The sequence below is a fragment of the Lissotriton helveticus genome, chromosome 5_1 (genome assembly GCF_964261635.1).
Source record: "Lissotriton helveticus chromosome 5_1, aLisHel1.1, whole genome shotgun sequence".
NCBI lineage: Eukaryota > Metazoa > Chordata > Amphibia > Caudata > Salamandridae > Lissotriton > Lissotriton helveticus.
In genome coordinates, this window is record NC_136065.1 from 141,334,315 (window position 1) to 141,360,995 (window position 26,681).

Genomic DNA, 26,681 nt, shown 5'->3' on the forward strand with positions numbered 1-26,681 from the left:
ATTTTTGGGAAACACTTAAATGTGGTTTATCTGAATTTGTGTTTATTTGGGAACTCCACACAGATTTTAGTGCCAGGCTCAAGGCAAGTAGAAATGTGTTAGCAATATACCTCTCTCTTTAAGGTTTTCAGAAACGGAAACCCAGCTGTTGAGAGGAGAGGTTAGCGTCCCATTTCTGTCTGCCTCTCAAACACCTGTTAGTAATATCAGCACAGCATCGGAGGCTCATTGCCCCTAAAATGTATAAGAGTGATTTTGGTAAAGAAATGAGACAAGTACGAACTAATCAAACAGGCGGACCTAGGGCGTTGTATGGCGGGGCAGCGTTGAGTCTCATCCTCACTGTGAAGCTATCTTTTCTAAGTGGATTGGCACGACATTTTAAATGGATGAAGATTTTGAATGCATATGTTATTGTGGTGAAAGTTAGGACTTGAGGTCGATGTGGTCTCCACTTTGTGTGTGTGTTATTCTAGAATCTTTTGGTGCTACTTTCCATTTCCGACTCAAAACTGTGTTTAGTATCTCATGATGATACTGATATTCAATCACAAACAAGTACTCTGATATCTGGATGCAGTAATAGTAACAACTGATCACATAACTTGGGCAGGCGTGTGTGTGGCTCTGTCTGTCTGTGTGCGTGTGTGTGTGGCTCTGTCTGTGCGTGGCTCTGTCTGTCTGTGTGCGCGTGTGTGGCTCTGTCTGTGTGCGCGTGGGTGGCTCTGTGTGCGTGTGGGTGGCTCTGTCTGTCTGTGTGCGCGTGGGTGGCTCTGTCTGTGTGCGCGTGGGTGGCTCTGTCTGTGTGCGCGTGGGTGGCTCTGTCTGTGTGCGCGTGGGTGGCTCTGTCTGTCTGTGTGCGTGTGGGTGGCTCTGTCTGTCTGTGTGCATGTGGGTGGCTCTGTCTGTCTGTGTGCGCGTGGGTGGCTCTGTCTGTGTGCGCGTGGGCGGCTCTGTCTGTCTGTGTGCGCGTGGGTGGCTCTGTCTGTGTGCATGGGTGGCTCTGTCTGTGTAGGTGGCTCTGTGTGGGTGGCTCTGTGTGTGTGGGTGGCTGTATGTGAATGGCTCTGTGGGCGGCTCTGTAGGTGTGTGTGGGTGGCTGTGTGTGGGTGGCTTTGTGTGGGTGGGTCTGTGTGGGTGCAAATGCAATAGGTGTCGCATTTGCGAGCTATTAAGCTATTGGCATTGTAAATGACAATGTCATTTACTTATGTTTTCAAAACTAAAACATAAATAAAAATAATGTCATGAGCAAAGCCAATGGCTCGAACTTTAACAATGCCGAGACCATTGCATTGTAAATGCTTGTTTCTTTTAGCTGCTTCGCTGCGACCGGCATTCCCCCGCGGTGCTGGAGAATTCCAGGCGTGCGCAGTCCGGACGGCCCACGGCTATCCCCCGCACATGCCCACCGTGACGTCAGATGGCCGGGGGCCATCTGACGCACGGAAGCGGTTAAACAATATAAGCAATTTTATTTACAAGTATATAGCTTGTTGCCCACCTGGAGATTTGAGATAGGTCTGAAGGCACAGGCAGGGCTTCTTGTGATATGAAGGGCAGCAAAGGTTGGCAGCATCCTGATCCCCAAGCAGCTGAACCATGGCCAATGCAAAGCTCTGCAGCTGCGCATCGTGCTCCTTCCGCTCATCAGGCAATGCATCGTGGACGGTGCCCTTTGCTTTGACGGTCTTGCCAAATGAGAGACCTACAGGAGAAAAAACACACGTCCCAAAGACAGATGTACATCGACCAAGGTTCTTTAAAGGGAGACTGATGTAATGTGTCAACTGTGGTCAACCAATAGGAACAGCTTAAAATGTGACATTCAAAGAAGGCCCATATACTCTCTGTAATGAAGAGGTGAGTAATATCTTGTGAGTTTGCATTCCCTGTATATCCGAACTGATGTCTGGAATGCTGCGAGTGAACGATGTAGCAGAGTGCTGTTGTGTGGTCTGGAGAGGAAGCTTTGAGAGACGCACAGATAGAGGGAGAATAAAGCCCTAAAAGAACCAAACTGCTGTTGCTGTAAGGGTCATTATCATTTTATTTGTTCCTGCTGCTGCAGCTTTGCAAGGCAGGGCTGCTCTGACGACAGGAGCAGAGGGTGTGGTGAGCACACTTTGTAAGTGCGCATGAATGTTTGGACGGCCATCTCGGGCCAGCCAAACATTCATATGCACTTTGCATTGCAACGTTGTGATTGGCTATGGGGAGCCTGGGTGTGCTTCCTGTTCCAGAACGGAGTGAGGGACTACGGAGGAGAGACGTGGCGAGGAACCAGCGAGTAGATACGTTTTTGCCCTCCGCCCTGCTACCCTTGATATGTGCCAGCTGCCACCGATAAAGACTCTGCACTCCAACACGATGCCTCTACCTCTCAGGGAGACCCGCTCCAGACACATTCCCATATATATATATGTGAGGTGAACAGTGAAATATTAGGGTCTATCTCAGAAACGCTTCCAAGAGGACTCCATCCTTTTGTGGTATGCCACTGCTCTTATCTTTTGAAGTCTGGATTTGATTTTTAGTTGTGGGCTGAAGCTGTTTCAGTGCTGTGAATTCTGAGCTACACATTTTACCTCCAATGTTTATTTAAATTGAAAGTGTATTGATATATCAGGTTAATCTTCTCCTATCCTCAATTATGGCCAAGGGTGTAAGATCTTTAGTAGGTATTCAGGACTAATGCTACTGTAAACCTATAGATGTGCACAAGCACTTGAATGTGATCCTCTGATCCAGCAGGAGCCAGTAGAGTAGTGTAGGGCTTGAGTTACGTGATATTGCGCTTAAGGCCTAGACAGAGTCTGCCTACTTGATTTTGTTGACCCTGAGGCTTCTGTATTTCTTCCTTTGATGCGTGGCATAGACTATATTATGCTAACTTAATCACCCACAATCCCCCAGGAAACAAACTTCAACCAAGGTGTCACATAGGCTTTTAAAAATGACATTTGTGAATCAAATTTCCACAGGCACCACTGAGGTCATATATTCGTTATCACTGAGCCAAACGTTCAAACTATCTGCTCTTCCAGTTAACTTGCTGAGAGTCAAGCAGATGGGTCAGATTAATTCGATCCAACACAAATAGAAGCAAATTGTGACCTACTTGGTTTATACCTTATTGACACCAACTTGGATTTCCAAGTGGAAGTATTTATTCAAGCTTTATCTGGTGTGGAGTCTTTACCCACATATCGGTTTATGATGTGATATAGGAGCCCATCATTTCCATAGATTCATTTCCAAGAGCCCTAGAGCCCACCTTCTTTCATTTTGCAGCCTGATTGTTCACGCTGCTATCCTTAGGTGATTTTTCTCCCTCAACCACCTCACTATCTTGAGTCCTGATGAAGACCCCAGAATAAGGATTTAATTACCTTTACAACAATCAGGGGTCGAAACGTCGACAGCTTCTTCATTTTTTCTTCTATTTTTTTGTTATGTTTGCTGTGATTAAATTGCCATTACTAGGCTGGATAGGTGTCAGCGTTGTCTGATGCAGCTACTGTTTGTTGCACATTGCCTTTCCTTTCCCATTACCCTCACTAGCACATAATTCCTTCCGAGCACTCTATCCTCCCCTTCCGAGCACCATTTTAAAATGTTTTGACAACTTTGCGGTCTTTGATTACCAAATGGAGACTGTGCAAATAAACTCACATTCAGGTGAAATGAACATATAACGTTTTGAACTATCAAACTGTGTGTTTCGTTAAGTTGGTTACCACTGTGACCACTTTGTATTGTACTTTCAGTTCACTTATCAGAGCTAAAGAGGTGAGTTTGGACTGATATAGCACATGATCGCAGGATGATCGAAGCCCAGGATGTTGAGACACCAAAACACCATGTGGTGCTAGGAATGATATGGCCTCTATCACCATGAGACGCCTTGTCTCACCCTTTGGTCCCACATTAACATTCTATTAGTGGTTTATGGTCTAGGAGAAGAGCAAGATCTGAAAACAACAGAATGTAGGCTCTTACACCTCTGCTTACTTTCTGTTCGTGGTTGGAGCACCTGACTCATTCACTTCAAGACTTTGACCCCTGTTCAGTGGCCGAACCAGTCTCCACTGTTGTGAAATGGCAATTGATTCCTGAGGGATTCCAATAGGGATGCCAATACAGAGCTAAGGAGAATAAAATGTGTTCGTAAAAGGTTCCTGAGACCTGAGATTTGACTATGGAGTACCAAAGTAGAAATTTTTATCGATAACTGGTTGACGTAAAACAAACACCAATCAACTTTTATACCAGAGTCAGCACTGTTAAGTAAATGTCTAATTTAGAGACGGTGTGCTGTAAAATATGCTGTATGATTTTGAGGCGGGGGTAGCGTAACATATGCCATTTCTACCAGAGGTAGTAAATCTGCTACTGGTAGGATTACAGCTGGAATAATTATCCACACCAAGTAGCAATAGTTTTGCTACAGTAATTCTGTATGGAAGGATTTTAGTAAAAATGGAGTACGGGAAGATGAAAATAAGGGAGTATTAAAGTACCAACTAGTACGTGAAAATGGAAGCAATGAAGGGTGGAAAAAAGAAATAATTAGGAAAGATGGAAGTAATGAAGAATAGAAGAAAGGAAGAGTATGGAAGTATGGTATAAGGAACGATTTAAGTACAAAAGATGGAAATAAGGAAGATTTAGGGAAGAAAAAATTAGACGGATGAAAGGAAGAAAGGTTCTCATCAACAAAAAGAAGGAATAATGGAAGCACTGAAGATTTTAAAAGTATGGAATAATGGAAGCACTGAAGATTTCAATGAGGAAGTGTAAGGAATGATGGAAGTAAAAAGAATGAAAGGAAAGACAAGGAAGACTGGAAGGAACAGTAAGGAAATATGATGTAAGGAAGAATTTAGTAAGAAAATATAAAAAATTATGAAAGTACACGAGGATTTAAGTACGTAACATTAAGGAATGATGGAAGACTGAAAGGATTTAAGAAAGGAAGAGTCCGGAAAGAGGAAGGCAATGAAGGATGAAAGGAAGTAAGAGTAGAGAAGGATGGCTCGAGAAAGGATTTTACAAAGAAAAGTAAAGAAAGGAGGATGCAAAGAAGGGTAAGGTAAAGTACACAAGAGTACATAAGGGATGAAGTAGGGAATAATTCAAGTGAAAAAGAGTAAGGAGGTGAGAAGGTAGAATTTCATTTGCCATTCTGTTTGAATTAACAATTGACATTAAAGCACACTGGAGACATAGCATTATTTCACATTTGCATGTATTTTAAATGCACTTCCATTTTGTTCTTCCATGGGGTACATGGCATATTTTAGCCAAATTGTAATCATGGCCTCGTTCTGAACCTGGCAAGAAGCACAAATTAGGGGAGTCAGCAATTTTACTTGAGAATGCTGAATCTAGTTTTAAAGGCCGTCTCACATTCGTGCCACAAGAAGGGCCCAGGACCCACTCATTAGTGGCAATCTGTAGGTTTTATCTCACAGATGTTCTTTCCCCCATTAGTCTGCATTGATAAATGTAGCACCTAAATGTATGGATTTTAGCATAACATGCAACAACTGACCAGGAGGCGAAGCTCTAGTCCGTTGATATAGCACTATGCATTTAGCTCATTGTCATGCTTGTTGCCAATTTTACATAAAACATGTTAGATTTCTATGAGCTATCCCATGTGTCTGCTTTTTATTTACACAAGGATGGAAGTTATAAAGAGGAAGTGGAATCAAGATGGAAGGAAAGGTAGGCTGCATGGAAGATGAAGAGGTAAGGGAAAAAGGAAGAAGAGAGAAAGGAGGGAAGCAAGGAAAGAAGCACTAAATATGAGGGATGGAGAGTGGGATAAAGGGATGGACAGAAAATCACCAATTTAAATGTATACACCACGAAAGATAATTATTTAGAAATGCATAGCTATAGTAAAGGAAAGGCACAACAATGTCAACTCTTACCACAAGCATTGCACAAGAGGAGCACTTGGCCGGTGGTCGGGTCCCTTCTGCGACGTGGAGAGGGTTGGGAATTGGATGTTTTGACGCAATTCCCTCTACGCCCTGGATTAACAATATATGGTGACTTGCAGAGGTGGCAGCAAAATGTAGCTCCTTTCAGCATATCTGAAACAAAATTCTTGATTACTCTTCCACTGATCTACTTTCTAATTAAAAAACAACATCTGGAAGACCTCAATTCGATTCTTCACTCACAACACACAATAGCTGGTAGACCTCAATATGATTTTCATAACACACAATAGGTGGAGACCTCATCTTGATTCTTTATTCTGCACACACAACGCTTGCAAGACCTCAATTGATTACTTCATGCAGAGTAGACAACAGCAGGGAACCTCAAGTCCATTCTTCACTGACAACACACAGCTGGGAGATATCAATATCATTTTAAATACATAACCATAACACTCAACAGCTGGAGACCTCACATTGTTTCTTCATTCTGTACACACAACAGCTGCAAGACCTCAATTGAATACTTCAAGCAGAGTAGACAACAGCAGGGAACTTCAAGTTCATTCTTCACTGACAACACAACAGCTGGGAGATCTCAATATCATTTTAAATACATAACCATAACACTCAACAGCTGGAGACCTCACATTGTTTCTTCATTTTGTACATACAACAGCTGCAAGACCTCAATTTGTTTCTTCATTAACAGTACACAACAGCTGGGAAACTCACTATGATTTTTCCTTCACAACACACAACACGTGGAACACCTCAATTCATGTCTTCATTCTGCACACGCTATAGTTGGGAGCCCTCATGATGATTCTTCATTCCAGAGCACAACAGCTGAAAGACATCAGTTTGATTCTTCAGTGTTCACAACAGCTGAATGAGCTCACATTCTTCATTCGGAGTATACAACAGTTTGGGAACCTCAATTTGGTTCTTGAAAGTACATTACAGCTGAGTGATCTCAGATACTTCATTCAGTGTACACAGCTGGGAACCTCTATTTGGTTCCTTATGAAGGAATTCAGTTTGATTCCTTAAATTCCCTGGAAAAACTCCAAACCAACCAATCACTTTATCAGATGAAATACTAAATCCTTTGAGAGTAAATCCAGATGCCAGTAGCAACAAGGAACATCAACCAACACAGTGGTTACCCAGCCCCTCGAAAGCCCTATTTAGGACAGCAGCATGCTATTGCTCAAGTCAACAAACCACATTGGAATTCAGGACTGTTTCCATCCTGACTGTAACTTCAAAGATCAGCAATCGGAACCACTCCCCAGGATCACTCACCAACTTTGACTGAATGTGATGCCTCCGCTCTCGCGACAGTGAGGTCCTTTCCCGTTTCTAACCCTTCAATATTCCAGGCCACGACAGGCTTAACCCCTTGCATGTTGATGATGGCCCCCGGCCGTCATGCATCACGGAGGGCGTGTGCTAATGACGGCTGGGGGCCGTCATGATCCCGCCCACTCTTCAAAACGGCCGCACAGCACGAAAATTCGCGCCGCATGCAAGGGGTTCATAACTAGATGGCTTCAATCAATCTTATTTCTGACAATCTTTAATCATAATTTCCAAATCAGACCCGCTATACGGACTGGATCTATCACCCGACGAGGAAGGGAAGGATGTGAATCACTTTCTACTACTGGCACAGACTTGTCTTGCCAGCTCCCTGGACTGTTTGGCAATACTAGATGAGCTACCGGATTTAATGTGTGCCCCCTACCCCAAACATCATTCAGTCACGTCCACAACTTCATGACCCAAATAAAATCACTACAAGCCTAAGTGATCTCAATGATTTATCCAGTGCTTCAGGAATGGGAGCAGTAACTAATACCTTACCAAAAAAATCTCTTCCCTCCATACAGCAAAGAACCCCCATCTAACGATTTCCTGGACATGTGTTTTAATTTGGCAGATGGCCCACTGATATCCGAGTGGGCCAAAAAGGAGAAAGTAAGCACTCATCAACGCTTTTTTGAAACAGGGTTTCACACTGTAAATGATAGATTCCAGGCTGACCTACCAACAGTGGCGGCTGGTGAACTTTCAAAGTGGTGAGGCGTAAGACTAAATCATGAATTTACAGGTGTGAGTGTAGCCAGCAAGCACAACTGTCCCAATGGGATACAGAGGGTTCTACTACAGGGAATTTTGTTTAAAAATGCCCAAAAGATGCATCTATATCACAACATATCTCAGATGTTATTTTAAGGTACTGCAGCAGATTTCTTAAGTGCTCCTAAAATACACTTCTGTGACTTCAGTCTCACTGAGACGGTTGAAAAAGATTTTCACCCCCAAAATCTAGGACACTGATTCAAGCTTTAAAAGAGGACGAGAGAAAACAATATGATTTTCTATTTGATTTAACACCAGCACATATGCATTTTGGAGGTGGCAGGGTAAATGCATTTTGGCTTGGAGAAATGAAAGAGGTAACTGGTGAAGGGGGAGGGTTCACTCAGTGTTACTGTTATATCCTCATCAGACAAAAGTGTGTGCAATGTAATTTAATTTGTCACCATTATGAAAAGTCAGTGGCTTTAAATTTGCACATTTCTGATCATGGAAAGCAAAACTAGCAAGTAGGCCGAGGAGGTATGTATCTCGTATGATACCACACACCCCATGAATATTAAACTTACTTGTACAAACACATTGCATCCTGTTACAGCTAAACAACTTCCACGGAAGCAATCAGTCAGTTAACTCATAGAAGCACCCATTGACTTATCCCAAAAACTGGTTCTCTCCTGCATTGGGCAGGGCTCTCAAGTGTTTCCTGCCCATGGTGGCTATGTCCAGAGTGGCAGTGCTTTCATCTCAACTATATGTTTTACAAAAAGTTTATAAAACATGTAAGTCTTGTAACTACTTTTACACATTTTCGGCATTTCATTTATATTTCATAAAGCTGATAATTAAGGTGAAGCAATCAGGCTTTCACATTATGCTCACTTTCGAGCACTCATTTAATATTTTAGCATAAATGGCTCAGTTCCCAACATTGCTAAATGTGAGTGGCATACGCACCTAATGCCAACAAGGGCAGGAATACTTCAGCAAACACAACAGACAAACCTCTCAAAAAACCTCCGCAAATCACAAACAGTATCTCCCAGCCTCCACCTCACCTACACGCAAAGAGAGCTTCTGGCTTGCCTTAGATTTTACCTCCCATTGGCTGATTTGATCCAGAGAGACCAATGCCAGCACTCCTCTGCAACCTCCTGCACAATCAGTCAGTGCCAGGTAGGTGACATGCTGGTTGGTTTAGAATTGAGGTGACCACATTTAGAAACCTTTTCAAAAATAATTAGAACTGTCCAGGTGTAGTTACATTCAATTCTGGTACATTTTTATTTTATTATAAATGTTAGACTCCAAATACAGGAATACATTGGAAAAATTGGCATAGAGCAAGCTATTTAAAGCAAACATGGTACAACGCAGGTTAAATTTATCACTGAAATATATGGCATATTGTAACACACACACTGATATTTACACATTGCTTCATCAATAGCTCATGTGAGGAGCACTGTACGTTGCAATTAATTGAGATAGAAGCTATTTCTGAGAAAGGGTCATAAAATAGGTTAGTATTATTGTTGGCAGAGGGCAGTGCTGGCCTGCAGCAACATACTATTTAAGCCATGGTGCTCATAAACCTACATAGTTAATGTCATGTATGTTGGAAAATTTCAATAAAGAGATTTAAACCATAAATACAAAATAAATAGTGGTCTGTGGTTTAAAACAGGGGTTCCCGATTGTCCATCTCAACAGATACCTTTGAAGTTCAGTTACCTACACAGCAATGTCTTAATGATTGTGGAAGCAAGGCCTTCAGGAGTTTGTGAACACCCTAACCTCAACATCCTGATGCATGCACGTATTGTTTGCCACTTTGATAGTTTGGGTGACTGCTCTACACATAATGCTGATTGATATTAGCTGTGATGCCCCCTAAGGTGTGTGTAGTCAAACCCCAAATAAAAAAGGAATTTTACCCTATTTTTTTCTAACATTCCAATGGTGGATATGAACTGGAATTATCCCAATTCCTCGCTGTTTAGTTCGCTCTGCCCCCACCCTCCCACCACCACTGCCGCCTCTTTCTATTCCGCAATTGTCAGCAGCCAGGGCATCCCTGGAGCCTGCCTCATGCTGTATCTGCCCTATTGACACCAAGCACTAAATTTAAAATTGAACATATAAGCACCAAGCATCACGTTTCTGCTGTCAGATTGGATTTTCGGGGATTATTAGATAGTCACATACAAAGCCAACTATAACTGGTGCATTTCTGTGCTTTGCCACATTTGAGCTAAAACCATAACTCAATTTTTAAATGTGATTTTTTTCAGTGAAAATATATGGATGTAATTTGGGGCTCTGTAAAAAACGACACACAACTTTGCAAAACGCATAATTAGCCCCTTTGGGGTTTGACAAGTTGTGTGAACATTCACCTAAGGACGGGCAAGTTATTGAGATGGGAGAGGAAGTAAAGGCCAAAAGTGTCCTCTCCAAACCAAACTTCCAACAGTGCCTTTTGACACTGGCTACAGCAACACCTGCAAAACTATCTCAAAACTGAACTTGGAAGGAAGATCGTGTACATCTTAATCTTGTTCCATTCGAAAATATATGGCCAAATTTGGTATGGATATTTTAAGCTCAGGAATTATGCCCTTAACTGCTAATTAAATCAATAATTATCAACTTGCAATAATAACTGTAAGCAGCAGATGGCACAACCGCTCTACGAAAGCAAAGTTATGGCACGTTCCTTGAAATTCACAGAAAAACAACTTAAAGAAGATGACTGAAAAAAAGAACTTGGAATTCAATGAAAAAAGAACAGAAAATTAAAATTAAAAAAATAGGTAGTAAATCCCTTGATATTCACTGAAAAAACAGTGTGCTGGCAGGCATTAGGAATACAATAAAAGGCTACAGAAATACAAACAAGCATTTACAATGCAATGGTCTCGGCATTATTAAAGGTAGAGCTATTGGCATTGCTCATGACATTTCTTTTTTTTTAAATCATAAATAAATTGCATTGTCATTTATATTGCCAATAGCTTAATCGCTTGCATATGCGAGACCTATTGCATTTGCACCCACACACACACACACACACACACAGAGCCCCACACACACACACAGAGAGCCCCACACACACACAGAGAGAGCTCCCCACACACACACAGCCCCCCCACACACACACAGAGCCCCACACACACACACAGAGCCACACACACACAGAGCCCCCCTCACACACAGAGCCCCACACACACACAGAGCCACACACACACACAGCCACACACACACACACAGCCCCACACACACAGCCCCCCCCCACACACACACACAGAGCCCCCCCCACACACACACAGAGCCCCCCCACACACACAGAGCCACACACACACAGCCCCACACACACACACACACAGAGCCCCCCCACACACACAGAGCCCCCCTACACACACACAGCCCCCCTACACACACACAGCCCCCCCACACACACACAGAGCCTCCCCACACACAGAGCCCCCCACACACACACAGAGCCCCACACACATACAGCCACACACACACAGAGCCCCCTCACACACACAGAGCCCCACACACACACACACACACAGAGCCCCACACACACACGCAGAGCCCCCCCACACACACACAGAGCCCCCCCACACACACACAGAGCCCCCCACACACACACACACAGAGCCCCCCACACACACACAGAGCCACACACACACACAGAGCCCCCCTCACACACAGAGCCCCACACACACACAGAGCCACACACACAGCCACACACACACACACAGCCCCATACACACAGCCCCACACACACACAGAGCCACACACACACAGAGCCCCCCCACACACACAGAGCCACACACACACAGCCCCACACACACACAGACACACACACACACAGAGCCCCCCCCACACACACAGAGCCCCCTACACACACAGAGCCCCCCTACACACACAGAGCCCCCCCCACACACACACAGAGCCTCCCCACACACAGAGCCCCACACACACACACACAGCCCCACACACATACAGCCACACACACACAGAGCCCCCTCACACACACAGAGCCCCACACACACACAGAGCCCCACACACACACGCAGAGCCCCCCCACACACACAGAGCCCCCCCCCCACACACACAGAGCCCCCCCACACACACACACAGAGCCCCCCACACACACACAGAGCCACACACACACAGAGCCACACACACACACACACAGAGCCACACACACACAGAGCCCCCACCCCACACACACACAGGCCTCGGTCTTCATCATATCTCGGACATTTGTTAAGGCCGCTTCCAATAGGCCTGGGGACGTGTGGTTAAAGAGTGGAATGGTGAGGTCAATTGGACCACAGAAGTCAACGCTGAACGTAGGAGGCGTTGGCGTCCTGGGCAGTGGTTCGATCTCCCTTTTAGCTGGCAATGCGGCACGGGGGCGGCCTGTACTCAGCGTACAGCGCTGCTCCCCCTTGTGCGGGGCGGCCTCGGGGACAAGCTGCGGAATGAAGTGGGTACGCTTCAGGAGTACGGCACGGACCTTAGCTCACTCCTCAAAGGTTGGTGTGATGCTGGTACGCTCCGGCGTACGACACGGACCTCGGCTCACTCCTTGAAGGTTGGTGCGATGTTGGTACGCTCCGGCGTACGACACGGACCTCGGCTCACTCCTTGAAGGTTGGTGCAATGTGGGTACGCTGCGGCGTACGACAAGGACCTCGGCTCACTCCTTGAAGGTTGGTGCGATGTTGGTACGCTCCGGTGTACGAGGCGTACGGCGGCACAGTGCGGTTTGATACGCTTCAGGTGTATGATGCGTACGGCGGCACAGTGCGGTTTGATACGCTTCAGGCGTATGAGGCATACGGCGGCACAGTGCGGTTTCAGGGGCTGGAGAGTGCGGGCCGTACTTTGCAGGGTAGGAGCTGGCTGTTCCGGGGCAGCTTGAAGGCAGTGGCAATGTGGCTTGATGGGGGAAGAGATAGCACAGTGCGAGACCGCCCAATTAGGCTACGGTGCGGACTCCGGCTCAAGGAGGAGCGGGGCCACACGGATTTAAAAGGGCAGGTCTTCGAGGCGCATTCAGCGACGGCTCCAGCGGCGGGGACACAGGCAGTCCAGCAACTTAGCATGTGGGTTACCAACACATGGAAGGGCAAGGGAAGTGGAAAGGGGTGCCAAGGGAGTGTGCGTGAGTCTCACTACTAGACTGAGTAAACCCCTGAAAAAGTGCTTGCCATTTTTTTAAGCTAAGCCCCGTCCTTTTCAGACTGGGGGGCGTATTTTTTGTTGCGTGACGGATGACGTCAGGGTGAGAAAGAACGCAAAAAACACGCCCCCGAATCCTAAAAAGACGGGGCTTAAACGGAGTGACGCCCCTCTCCTCCAATGGCTGGCCGGCATTTACGAGGCCAGCCAATGGAGAAGAGGGTCGGGTTCAGGCCCCCTATCTAAAAAACATTAAATCTTCGGACCGAACTGCGCAAGCGCAGCCATTGGTCCTCGACCTAAAAATGTGACTTAAGGAAGCAAGGCAACCTTAGCTCCTCCCCTTCTGGGCAAAAACGGGGAATCGAACGATTCTTTGGATGAAAAATGCTATGCGTGCGTAGGCTATTGGATTAATGTTTTTTCTTTGCAAAGTTCAGCAGTTTATAAAATAAAATAAGTGCCTGATACCCAGTGTAGTATTGTGATATTAAGCGCTCTTGGACCCTTGTGGTTCTGGGAGGACTCTAAACAGGAATTACGTAATCTGCTGGGTGGTGTTAGGGTGTGGTTATAAAAGTTATGGCGCAATGTGTGCAATGGGTGGTTGTATGCTGAGGAATAAAGACGTCTGTTATGGAGCTCTGCGTGTGGAGTGTTCATCTGCATGCTACCGGGCTGGGGAAGACGCTACACTAAAGACCTTACGAGTCCTCTCCCAGAGTTCTACGCCAGATCGAGAGGTGAAGTAGGTGGTCTTTAACGAGCAGTATAGCCTGAAGAACATTCCACCTATCGTCAGAGACGTTCTAAATTAAACGGGGTGGAATATAAAGATAGACATGTAGTATTGGAGCTGGAGGTGTTTACCAGGTAGTACTGATCCACTATCACTCCTTTGCCTTTAATGAAGTGTCGATTATACCAATGTTTTAATAGGATTACATTTTGCTCTTTCATGCCATGCATGGTCCACGGCTGATTTAAAATATATAGTCGATTATCTAAAAATAGATAATTTAGTAAACAAATGAATATTTCAAAAAGATCTTCAAAGAAATATTGTGTGTGATTTAACTGAAAAATGCAGGTATGCTTAGAGAAAGGGCACACGAGTGAAGTTCCTGAAGGAGAGAGGAAGTGGCATGTTTATTGCCCACTCAGGAAGGATTTTACATACAATTGATTCAAGTGTAAGTGATTCTATAGAGCACTGGTTCCGGTGGACCGGGGATCCATGGTGGTCCGAGAACCCTATGCAGGCGTCCGCAACTGCTCAGAAAATTAAATAATGTTAACAACCCAATAAAGTTTTTAAACAAAGTAGCAAAATGTACAACTGACATTTTTAAAACGTTCTGTAATGTGCTGGAATTGGACAATGGAGGCTCAAAAATTAAATTAGTATCCTCATATTGACTTGTGGGAGCATTGCAGGTGCATCAAACAAAATATAGTATGGACAATGAGTGGCCTCAATTTAATTTGAAAAAGTTACAAACTTCCTATCAAAATTTGGATTTTCTTAATATTTGTTTCCAAATTGAATTAAATGTTGTGCATCTATTTGATGAATACGTTTCTGTATTTGTTGTGTGTTTTGTGGTTCAAATCATAAAAAATGCATAGGATGGGGGTCCCTGGATTCCAGTAGTCACTCAGTGGGACTCCCCGGATTCCAAAAATGATTCGATGAGGGTTCCAGCAACAATTTATTGGAGGTCCACAGAAGAACCACTGCTGTAGAGTACTTGTTGTAAACCAAACCAGAAGTGTTTAAGTAATCTGTCTTCAAAGGGCTTGATTTCGAATTTGATGGCCATTACTCCGTCTGGTTCGGGTGGTGGAGGACAGCACCTCCACAAACCTGGCAGACAACAGTCAGTCAAATTTTGAGAGGACTGCCGGCCCTGCGGTCTTCTCTGTACATCAAAAGGAACCACTATTTCAATGTACAAAATGCTTTTCTTTCATTGAAACAAACTCATAGTGTGAGTTTATTATATAATAACAAAAAAAGAATGACCTCTACACCCTAGGAGTTTTCTCCCAGGGTGGGGGGGGGGGGAGAATGGGGAGTGTGGCCATCCCTTTTCCTGTTCCTCACATCCAGGATTTTTCCGGCTGTGGCAGTCAGGGAAAAAAGACATTACACCGTCTATCTAAAAAGGGTAAGCTGTGTAATGTCCATCCCCTGATAGTTCCCTACTCCGTCAGGCTGTCAGAGAAAACTTCCATTAAACACCCTTGCGTGCTGCGAGATTTTCGCGAAATAAAGAGTGGGCAGCGTTCGGACGGCCCCCGGGCCGTCCTCCGCACACGCCCACCGTGACGTCGGATGGCCGAGGGCCGTCCGCAGCACGGAAGGGGTTAATGAACGGAAAACTTAAGATTCCCCGTCTCTAAGTGAGGCAGGCGGGCTGAGGGTTTGCCAATGGAGTACGCTGTCTCTAAAACTCTAAATCGGGCCCTTAGGCTGTTAGGCCACTTCCCATTCTGGACAACAGGTAAAGAGTTTCACAAACACACCTGCAGGCACTTGGCGTGTTGTCGTTGCTCGTCTTACAGTGCTTGGTTCTCTCCTTCTGGGCGCAAGGATTGCTTCAGGTGACTCACGTCGCTTCTTTCTCACTCTACTGCTCCCTCTGGTATTGGATATGATGCCAGATTCCTGAAAGACCTCAGAAAGAAAGGAATGTCTTTTTACTTTATGCATTTATTTGCTGGTGTATAGCACTATTAGGCACACGGGTGGTGTGGTGTCATCATGGTTTCAAAGTGCATAAACATTTTTTTAAATGGTGGTACCTGCAGGTTCCCCTGTCGTGCAATAGAAGGCAGGAGGGTTCCAGTCAGATAGATCAAATGGGTAGGGTGGCCTTACTACCAGGGCTTAGGTATTAGTGTAAGTGGGAAGCAAGTGTAAATGCAGCTAAGAGAAAGGGACAGTATTTAGACTCTTGAAGCAGACAGAGCATTTTCTTGCTTATTCGCGAACCTGTTGGCAGTCTGTAGATTGTCTTTACTATCAATCTAAGATGCAACAGAGAAGATGTGAATTTTGCCCTCTGAAGTAGGTCATAAATGAGGAGCTCAGTAAATGTAACTGGGAAGTAGCATATCTGAATGATCAGTCATCAGGACACTTAAGTGCAGATTTACAAAGGCCGTGCGTTTCCCTTGCGTCACACAAAGTGACGCCAGGCAATGCAAGCCCTTTAGTGGGATGTGCTAAGTCACTGAAAGCCACCTTGCATGGTTTCTGTGTGGTTTAGAATATCCAAAGCACACAGGTGGTGTATTCCGCGGCACAGGGTCAAGACTGATTTGCATATGGCCAGGTCTAAACTGGGGTGGCATGGTGAGCAAAAGAAAGATGGATTTAACCCAGATCTCTTGACTGGGGGTGAATGTTTTGATTTGTTCTGCATTCCGTCCATCAATTGTGTGTCTTTTGTTTTCTCGCCCTAAGTGCGGCAGGTATGCCCTGACGTGGGTCCTAGGCTCACTGTGCCACTGGAATCAAGCTATTCTTGCTGAAGATGGGTGATGGGGAAGATATATATGAGTGTCAACCTGATGGGTGAAGTACATGTCAGATTGTTAAGGTATGTTATGTTATATGTAATATGTTATACAGCATTTGCAAGGCGCACTATCATCATTGGTCTCTAGGCTCTACAGAAGATGTATCATTCTTGTTTGAGGATTTGTCACTACGAAAGTGGCTAAGGGCCCAGGGTTATTACTGAGAGCCTAAAACTGATGCTTGAGACGTAGTAGATGGTTGTTGTCACCTGGTAAACAGAAGTCTACATGCAGTCCTGGCTGGAAGTACACACCCTTTGAGTGTAGGTGACCTGACTTCGATAGTACTCAGTATTAGATTTGTCTAGGTGCACCCAGTGGAGTTTGTGCAAGGCCCTACACTTCACCCTCAGGTTTGTGGAGAAACATAGTTGAGTGTGCCTCACTGATGGCTTCGGAAAGATGATGAAAGGGACTACCCTACACTAGGACAAAAATACACATAATGGTGGCCCATCCACTACAGTGTAAACAAGAAAGCGAACAAGATCAAAATACTGACAAGGGTCCAGTGTATCCAATGTGGCAAATAGCTGTCAGAGAAAATCATTTCCAGAAGCAGAGGCAAAGTGCATATCACAGATCTAACTCATGCATTACTACTCCAAGTTTTCCGAACGACTGTGAAGATCAGAGTTTTAAAGTGCTACCGCACAACAGGAAAGATGCAATCCAGATCTTTACGCTATAGAATAGGGGAATACTTTTTGATTTCCAATGAGGCTCAGTTTCAATACTCAGCATATCCCCATTTGGATAAATGTGGTTGTCTTAAAATCTGGCATGGATCCGGCCCTCCAGGACCGACTTTGGTGACCCTGACTTGCATCAAGGGAGTTTGCTTTCAATGGCCTTGTCCCGTCTAAGTTATATTATTTGACCTTGGATGTTCAAGAATCCTGTAGTCTCTTCAACACAGATCCTCACCTGAAGTACAGGGAGGGAGGTAATAAACACAGGGGAAAGGGTAGGGGAAACAAGACACAAAAGCAGCACAGTACAAGCATGTCCTCCTCAGATCCCCATGAGGCTGTTATTCAATGGGATCTCACTTTCCAGGTGCTACTAATGACAAAATTAGTTTATTTCCCTTCCCCCACCTTCTCCCGAATTGACCCTAATCTTGCAACTTATCTTATCTGCGTTTGTGTCTGTTTGTAGAGGATTATGCAGATTTATTGCATCAGAGGGGGAAGGACAGTCTGCAGTCCACACAAAGGTAATTCTCTTTTGGGATTACCTGAAAGGGGTTTTGTGCTTACAAACTTGGCAGCGTTACTCGTGAGGATTGTACAAAAGCTTTAGACACTTCCCCTCTGCAACAATACAAGCCCTAAACCCAAAGCTGTTGGAGTTTGGTGCAATCCGAATCTTTGCTCTGGTATATCCAGTTCTGCTTGCCGTGATGTGCAGGAAATCATTGGTGCAATGTCAAAGCGCTATGATGCCATGATCAAGTGTGCCTCTGTGTCCTGCACTCCGCTCTTTACGAGTGCCAAGTTAAGTGAGCCCATGCACTTTCACATTCAATGTCTTTCTGTATTGGAAACCATCAAGTCACATGTTCATTGTGATGTCCAATGGCATACAGTGGGGTCAGCCTTGGATCTCTTAAGCCTCTGTCTGCTGTCTTCGGATTTGTAGTCCTCATTGGAAGGAAGAGTCCTAGCCATCAAGTACAGCATTTATCCATCAACCCCACATGGGCCACCACTAGTTGTAGCAAGAAATGGAAACCCTGCTCTCTTCAATACTTCATTTGACTGTGAGAGTAATACCCAGCCTTACACAGGTGTGCCTGGTCCCCTGGATGTCTCGTCCCCACTGCCCTTGTTTGGATGACATTTAACAAAGCCAGTGAACACAGTTTCACATGTTCCGTTGCTTGGGTTCTTGTGTATATCTTCTTCATGGTGCAAGAAACTGGGAGCAGTGCAGCCTTGTGTGAACATTTGTTAGCCGTAGCAGTGCAATTTTACCCTCCAAGATCACTTGGGAACCCTACTAAAACCCCATTGCTCCACCCACCAAGGCCTGGTACCTGGACCTGATGTGTTGGATGCTACTGACTGAAGTGTTACACCGGCACAGAACCATGCACCAAATCAGCAAGTTCCTAAAAATGAGCCTCAGGTCCATAACCCTTCCAGCCCAGAAGGTATTTTACCTACCTGCAGAAAGTCCTAGAATTAAGGACGCCTATACCTTGTACTTGGCACACTGGTGCTGTACCTGGAACTTCTGGTGTTCCAAGAACAAATGAAAGGCTGGAAAGATCAGAAACGTTCACCTTCTTCGGAGCTACAGGTACCACATGGCAGGTCAAGGTGAGTCTCCAGGAGAACACGACTGAGACGAATAGCATGCGCTTTCTGTCTGTGCTTTGTATCTGGCTATATGTGTACACAGCATGCAGGTACCTGAATATAAGACAGAAAACTACTCTTTCAGGCTGTCCAGATTGGCTGGAGTTGACAAGGGTGTGATATAGGCATCTGGTAAGAAGCTGCGGATGTAATCCCGATAGAAAATAAAAGCAGGAAAAGCCACTAGAATCTTTAATACCATTAATATAACTAAATTCCACCAGCCAGAGGAAAACCACCAAGTCATCCTGTTCCTCTGGATAACTAAAAAGGTACCTCTCGATTTACTGATTAGTTCTGTTTCTCCTCTGGATTGTGGGTGACAACTGGAAGGGAGGTGCACAGAGATTGCTAATCTGGAATGTAATTGTGCTATTCTCGAATAAAACTCTGATAGAAACTACTCCGCGATGTGTGATAATACATGTAAGTACACCCTGCACTCTTATGACTTGTTGCAGAAAGGAGTAAAAGATCATATATAGCATACAATTATTTACCCTATCAACATAGTAATTGAGTATCTCCCCCACCAAAATGTTCATATCATGTTGTCTGCACCACATTTTACTCAATTGAATGGCTAAATCAGTCTATTCGACTCATCAGCACAAACTAATTAACAAAGTTAGCATCTGAAATAATAAAAAAGTCTCAATAAAACTGAACTCTAAGGGTGAATCTCTTTGCACATCAGTAAAGATCACTTGCTCTTACTTCACTTGCAACTTCTGGATTCACCAAAAATGTGGTGCTTTTTATCCCAGTTTTTTGCGGGGTGTAATTTGAAAACTTGAGAAATTAACTATGAAAGTGAGCAATTTTATAAAAGTACTGTTCATGTAACTTGGTTAAAATGTGATTAGATTAATGGTTTTAGGTGGTTCCTATTATTCCCTACTTACATAGCAGACCCCTTTAGGAAAGGTTTTTAGGTTTCGTAACCTGGCGAGGGGCGAAGCCACTCCCAGATCGAAATCTGTTGTTTCTAATAGTGAGGTTAGGACAGCCTCTGTTTCCAATTGGCTAGCTCCATAAATGGAGGCTAGCCATTGGGATGCAGAGGCTGTCAATCGCGTTTTCTCTCGAAAACGCGATTCGGGGGCGTTTCTGGTGCTTTTTTTAAGCCCCGCCCCTTTGTCCCGGGCCGCGCTGCCATTGGCTGCCGGCCCGGGACACCCCCGTGATGTCATTCCCCGGGCCGCCCTGTGATTGGCTGGCCGGCCCGGGACCTGACTTGTTGCCGTCTGGAGCTTATCTGCGTTCCGAGAGGGGAAAAAACAACAACAGGAGGATTTGTCGTTGGCCAGGCTTGTTGGTTTATATTATCATTTACTGTATCGTACATAGTTAATGAATGTGTTGAATTGCCTTAACAACATTTCATGTATATCACATTACTCTGCAAAACACTTAGGTTACTATTTTATGCACATGCGATTTTTGTAGTTACATTTGGCTTTAATTCACGGGTTTCCATTCCTTTTGTTCACATCATTTTTGTGAACTCATTTCACCCAACACACGCCCAAGATGGTTGCCAGGGACATTTGCCCATCGTTTGTTTCTATTACCCTTTGATTTAACACGCATGCGTCGCGTCCGCCGTTACATCTGCGATTCCCAGGACACCAACAACGGGTTTTTCACTAGCCCGAACCCGCTCTATAATACCCGGCGAGATTCTGTTTGAGCACTACACGGTCGACGATTTAACTCTGCTCCATCACGGACAGACCACGATCTATCCGATGGCACATGCTTTTTCGCTTCAACTTCGCCTAATTCGAACACGATCACTGGGCTGATTAAGGATGAGGTTTCCTTGTAAAACGCATGTCTATATGTTCATGATGCACCCCGCAGTTTAATCCCGATAACAGTTTAGAAAGACGTCCTTTCCCCCTCGCAGCGGCCATCACGGTTGGGTGTTGTACTGGTGCTGTCACTGGCAGCGCTGCAGGGGCCATGTGTGGCGCAAGCTGCAGTGGGCCCTGACTCTGACCCTTGGAACTTATTCATCTATTTATTGTTTTATTTGAAAATTCAGCACTACAGACCCGGAGAGGCCAGGGGACATGTGGGGCTTTCATGCTAGGCGGTGCCTTTAAACGGGTCTTCTGTCCGAGTCGTGTATTACAAACCCTGCTCTGTGTGACCATAATGACTCATAATGACTCTGCCCCAGCCCTGCCAGCCTCTCACAGCCCTGCCAGCCTCTCGCAGCCCTGCCAACCTCTCGCAGCCCTGCCAGTCTCTCACAGCCCTGCCAGCCTCTCGCCGTAGCTCTGACTTTAAGTTTCAAGCCCTGATATCATTTTGATGAAACAAATGTAACATGCCCTTGATACGGGCATTTACATGATGTGTTAGTTACAGAAAGCCGATATTTGGACGTTAAATGCCTCACATTCTTTGTCAGTTCGGCTGTTAAAATGTTGCCTCAAAAGCAATCTTTAGCGCCCCCTTCCCTCAAATCTGAAGAAAGCCCCACTCACCCCACAGTGCCCTGGAGCGTGGACCCTTTAACACAAGCCACTGTTTACTATGAGTGGGAACTCCAGAGAGTGTCACAAAAAATACAAAATACAAAAAATACAAACAAAGCCTCCAATCATTAATAGAAAGGAGGAAACACATCCCCACGGCTCACAGTGACAGGAGTCTCACGGGGGATTAGATACAAGAAACGCAGATAGCAGTAATAGTCTAGATTCAAACCCCCGCCACAATAATCGCGATTCTTCCCTTGGAAACTGCAGGAGCGCGGAGGGATGTTTGAGACAGAGACGAATCCTGACCAACATGCCACATACAGTGGGGACAAGTGTGCAGTTCTAATACAGTGCGTACAATACATCAGTGTACTCAGCTTCAGGCGTAATTCAGACTATAACAACATCGAAAATGCGGATCTTATTACCCTTGGAATCTACATATTGTGTGCTATTTTTCCCTAATAATCCATATTCAGTATGCCCAAAGCGAAAAACTGAATGGTAATCCACTCTAAAACATGTTTAAAAATAGTTTTTAAAAGAAAATATTTTAGAGCATGCTGATCCGGTGACACTCACATCTCTAGAGAGGGAGGTCGGTGACACTCAGATCTCGAGATGTTTACAATGCAACGGTTTCGCCTTTGGAAAAGTTTGAGCTATTGGCATTGTAAATGACAAAATTTGTATTTATGTGTTGGTTTTGAAAACAGATAAATAAATGGCATTGTCATTTACATTGCCAATAGCTCTAACTTTTCCAAAGGCGAAACCGTTGCATTGTAAATGCTTGTTGTTAGTTAGGTTTTATGAGGATAGGTCCTGGCGCCCTTTTATACAGTATTTTTTATGATTTGTTTGCTGTATGTATTTTTAGCAATGCATTTTTATCTTCTCAAAGGTTGCCCTTTAAAAGTTTGATTTATTTTAATTTACATATGTCTGCGAGTGTAAATAAGATACAAGATGATTTGTAGATGTTTTGTTTCTTTTTGTGCTTTTTTGGCCAACTTAGGCCGAATAAAGAATGTATTGATTGATTTAACTTGCTCTGGTGGAATGTAAGGAGTCTAATGATAAATGTTGTTTGGATTAAATCAGGCTGACCACCTGGCAATGGGGCAAATTCTGGACAGGACAAAAGTTCAGGAGCAAATGTCAATTTTTCATACACATAAGAGAAGAATGCCATACCTCACAACTTAATCAGTGTGTTTATTTATATATTTCTTCACTGTGCTCTGACACAGACGCTACCACACCTGAAACCTATTGCGGTTTGGAATTATCACCGCATAATAAAATCAATTCGCATACAGGAGATAGCCTTGAGAAAGTCGCAGTACGCCCTCCCGTTTGCGACGAAACACGTGTTGGCTGTAGAGAATTTCTGGGAAGTCTTGCACAAAATAAAGTGACCAACAAAGAAGAAGGAAGACTAATCTTTTGCGCATTATTTAATTGTGAATTTGTGGAAACGCATTACATACTTATGTTAAATTAAAAGTGTTACATGTGCTAAGGAGTGTCATTTAACATAGCACCCTGGATCATGCATGTAGAATAGTGTGTAGTATTTGGTACAACTGTGTGATTAAAGTACTTTTATTCTGGTGAAAATAAGCACTCTGCTGGACATCAACTTTATGATGCCTGTGGATAGATGATTTTGAGCAATTTGGGTGTTTTATATGGTGTGTTGTGTGACCTCACCATGTAATACACTACCAACATCTTAAGGACAAATAAGGTTTCGCTGGTTAAAGCTTCGCTCAAACCTGGGTAGCTGTGGCGTAGAGCAATCACGCTTACACTAAGGAACAAGAATACAGCATTTTAACAGCACCAGAACAATTGAAAAACTATAAGAAGAAACGCGACACACAAGAAACTAGACACCAATTTATAAAAATAGAGTATATTTTTATACATTTAAGCACACCAAAATGAAGGAGACTCAATAGATGGTTCCGGAGATACAGATTTTACAAGAAAGAATAAGTTAAGGCTTTTCACTTAATCGCAAACAAGCATTTGCAAATCCAGTGAATCTGACAATGAGAAACTTTTTCATGAAAAACTTTACCTTAGTGGAAAGCGGTTACTTAGAATTACTTTGGGCGTTGAACTCCGGCAGGGAGTCAGTCAATGGGACCAGCAAGGTCTAACAGAACAGTTACATTGCTAACCTCATCGCTGTTTCTGACGGCTAACAGCCGTCATGTGCACTACCTTTGTAGTGCTCTGCACATCCGTTGGCTGTTGCGGTCCCGCCCGCTCAATAGAACGTTCCGCGAACGTTCTGCACTGGCGCGGAACGTTCGAAGCAGTTAAGGGGTTAAGAAAAGAGGTCTTCAGTCCATTTTCAGGGTCAGTGTTTCCTTGCCATTGACTTCTATGGAGTGGTCCTGATGCAAGGGATTCAGGAGGCTGAAGATGCTCAAGGATGCTGAAGATGCTGTGTAATTGTTAGGCGTGCGTCTCTCTTTTGGTTTTATTAAGTACACCTTTGTGGTTAACAAGCAGTTATCTGCCAGTGGAACCTCAGGGGGCTGAGGGGGCTAATAGATACTTTTTTGGGAATAAGACCTGTATGCGGATAAGACCACTACTGCCATAAAGTGTGCTATTGTTTTGCATGTAGCAGAAAGGGATGACGGTTTGATCGACAATCAGAAGGCTTTCATAAATGCCCCATTTTATATTAGGTGGAAACCAAAATTCTTTTGGTCATTAAATTCAACTACAACGTTGCTGAAGCTGTTGATGTGTTTACAATACTCACTTTTTAATGTATGCGGATGTGAGCAGGTAGAGTAAAGACACAAAAAGCTTTGATGGATGTTGAGACACTTATTATAGTTCAGTCATACAAAACTGACAGTCTGTCCTTAGACTCCCAAATTCGGATTGTCTCACAAAACTATTTCTCCTAACTTCTGCAACCCAGCTTTGTCTTTGGGTCACCTGCTCATATCGTCACTGTTGCTAACGCTTTCATCCTGTCTAGATTGACTTCATTATGGTGACAACATATACTGGGGTCCTTAATTACTGCTATCGTCGGACTTCGCTTCAATCCAGAACAGTATACTGCACCTATGCTCTCTCTGACCTCTCAAATATAACCCTGTGGTCCTCCACACCAGTCCTTAAACTGGGTTTATATGCAAAAAACGATACTTTTTAAATGCACGAGTCTATTGTAAAGAATTTTCAGTGGCACTGCACCATCTATTCTAGCAAGGACATTCTTATGCTACACTTCCAATGACCCCCTAAATTCATGTAGTAACCTTACATTTGGCACCCTCAAGTCATATAAAGTAAGGCCTCAATCTACAGGAAATGGCCACACTGAACCTCAAGAAAAAATTCCATACGATGAAATTCAGAAAAGTTTTGCAACTTAGGTTTTCACAGGAATAGACTATGAACAGCTTTTGTTTTTAATATTAGTGTTTTTTTGTTTGTGTTACCATAGTGTCAATGAGAGGCCCGTATATCTTTTGAAACCACATTTCAACTAGGCAAATAATTATTTACTAGTCCCAGGGATTATCACATTTCACTAGAGTGCCTGCTGATGAAGCAAAAGCTTTGAAGAAGCCTAGTTAAGGCAAGATTGTGGAGAGTGTGTGGGAGGAGCAGCTGAAGATGGATTGTGTGGAATTAGTACTTGAAGAAGGGTTGCATGTGGTAGAAGCTTTGATATCTCTGTAAGTAGGCTCAATAACTTATTTAGCTAAAGCATGAATTCCAGACTGTTACAGGGCATATAATGGTGTGGATGAGATAGGTGCATGGGAGGCAGGTATTGAGTGTGGGTGTTATTTGGGGCTTCTGGTACAGACTGCAGAAACTTACTAAAGAAATCAGTGTACTTGGGCAGAGTGACTGAGTCCAAACTTGTGCTTCTTGGCGTTGCTACAGGGAAGAGCTTTTGGGGAGGTCATAGTTTGGAGAGATATAATGGTGTGAATGGTAATTAGGAAAGAGTGGGAGCAGCTGCTAAGAATAGAGTATATGATGGTGTCAAATGGCAGCGTTAGCAGTGACATAGTAATGTCTGGAAACTGCAAGCAGGCAACAGGTGTGGGGCATCCTGAAGTAGCTCTCCACAAACTTTCATTCTCACCATTAATTCTTGGGAAGACGTGTGACTATTTTTATATGAGGGCAACCCTCTGTCTAAACCTATGGAACTATCTTAATATGCCCTCTTTTTAAAAAAACGGATTTTTTTTATAAGGCAAGTTATTCATAGTTGCATTACGCATACATCATGCTTTCCACTGCTAACAAAATCCGTAGGGTGGCCTGGAAGAGGCACGGTTTTCGAAATTGTCAATTCAAACATACAAAAATCACGTACCTAAATAAAACAAAATTTAAAACTTTGTGCGGTTCTGATAAATCGGCATATTCAAGGTTTGTGGGCTATAGATATCTGCAATGTTTTCAACAAAGTGACCTACAAAATGCTCCATGACCTATTATCAATGTCTATGGGACCGGGCTATATACACAAGATATTTCTTGGGTTCCATTATTTTAATAGGAGAAAAAAGTAGGTATATGTAACTTACTCTGGCAAAGGTGTTAGAGCCCTGGCCAGTGATTTGTACTTCTTGAGAGTCCATGTGTATTCGAAGAACGTTTATGTTCAGACACTTTTAACTGTATAGAGAAAAATAAAACATCATTACTGTCTCTTCTCAATCCTTGCCCGCATTTATGTACATATTATTAAAACATGCTCCAACCTTTTCAGTTGTTCGTCCAACTCGTTATCCCTCACCTATGGGGGCCATCTAACTCCATATCATCCCTGCCAGTCCTCAGCTATCGTATGACAAACTAGTGCATTCTGGGTGTTGCATTCTTGTTTTGTTTCCACTGAACTAATTAGCCTAACAAACCAAAAGAATGAAAACAGTGTTCTGCATGACATAGAGGGT

The 26,681-nt window shown here is 44.0% G+C and overlaps 1 protein-coding gene across 1 annotated transcript in view; it reads right to left on the minus strand.

The window, feature by feature from the left end:
- The window catches only part of LOC144753027 (uncharacterized), a 78,471-nt gene that overhangs the window by 39,105 nt on the left and 12,685 nt on the right, over positions 1 to 26,681 (minus strand). The window contains exons 2-5 of the mRNA XM_078640830.1: positions 26,310 to 26,400; positions 15,798 to 15,948; positions 5,943 to 6,107; positions 1,505 to 1,708 (exon numbers count right to left, since the gene is read on the minus strand). Coding sequence (XP_078496956.1) covers positions 1,505 to 1,708; positions 5,943 to 6,107; positions 15,798 to 15,948; positions 26,310 to 26,363 — 574 coding nt within the window. The 5' untranslated portion in view covers positions 26,364 to 26,400. The remainder of the gene's footprint in view (positions 1 to 1,504; positions 1,709 to 5,942; positions 6,108 to 15,797; positions 15,949 to 26,309; positions 26,401 to 26,681) is intronic.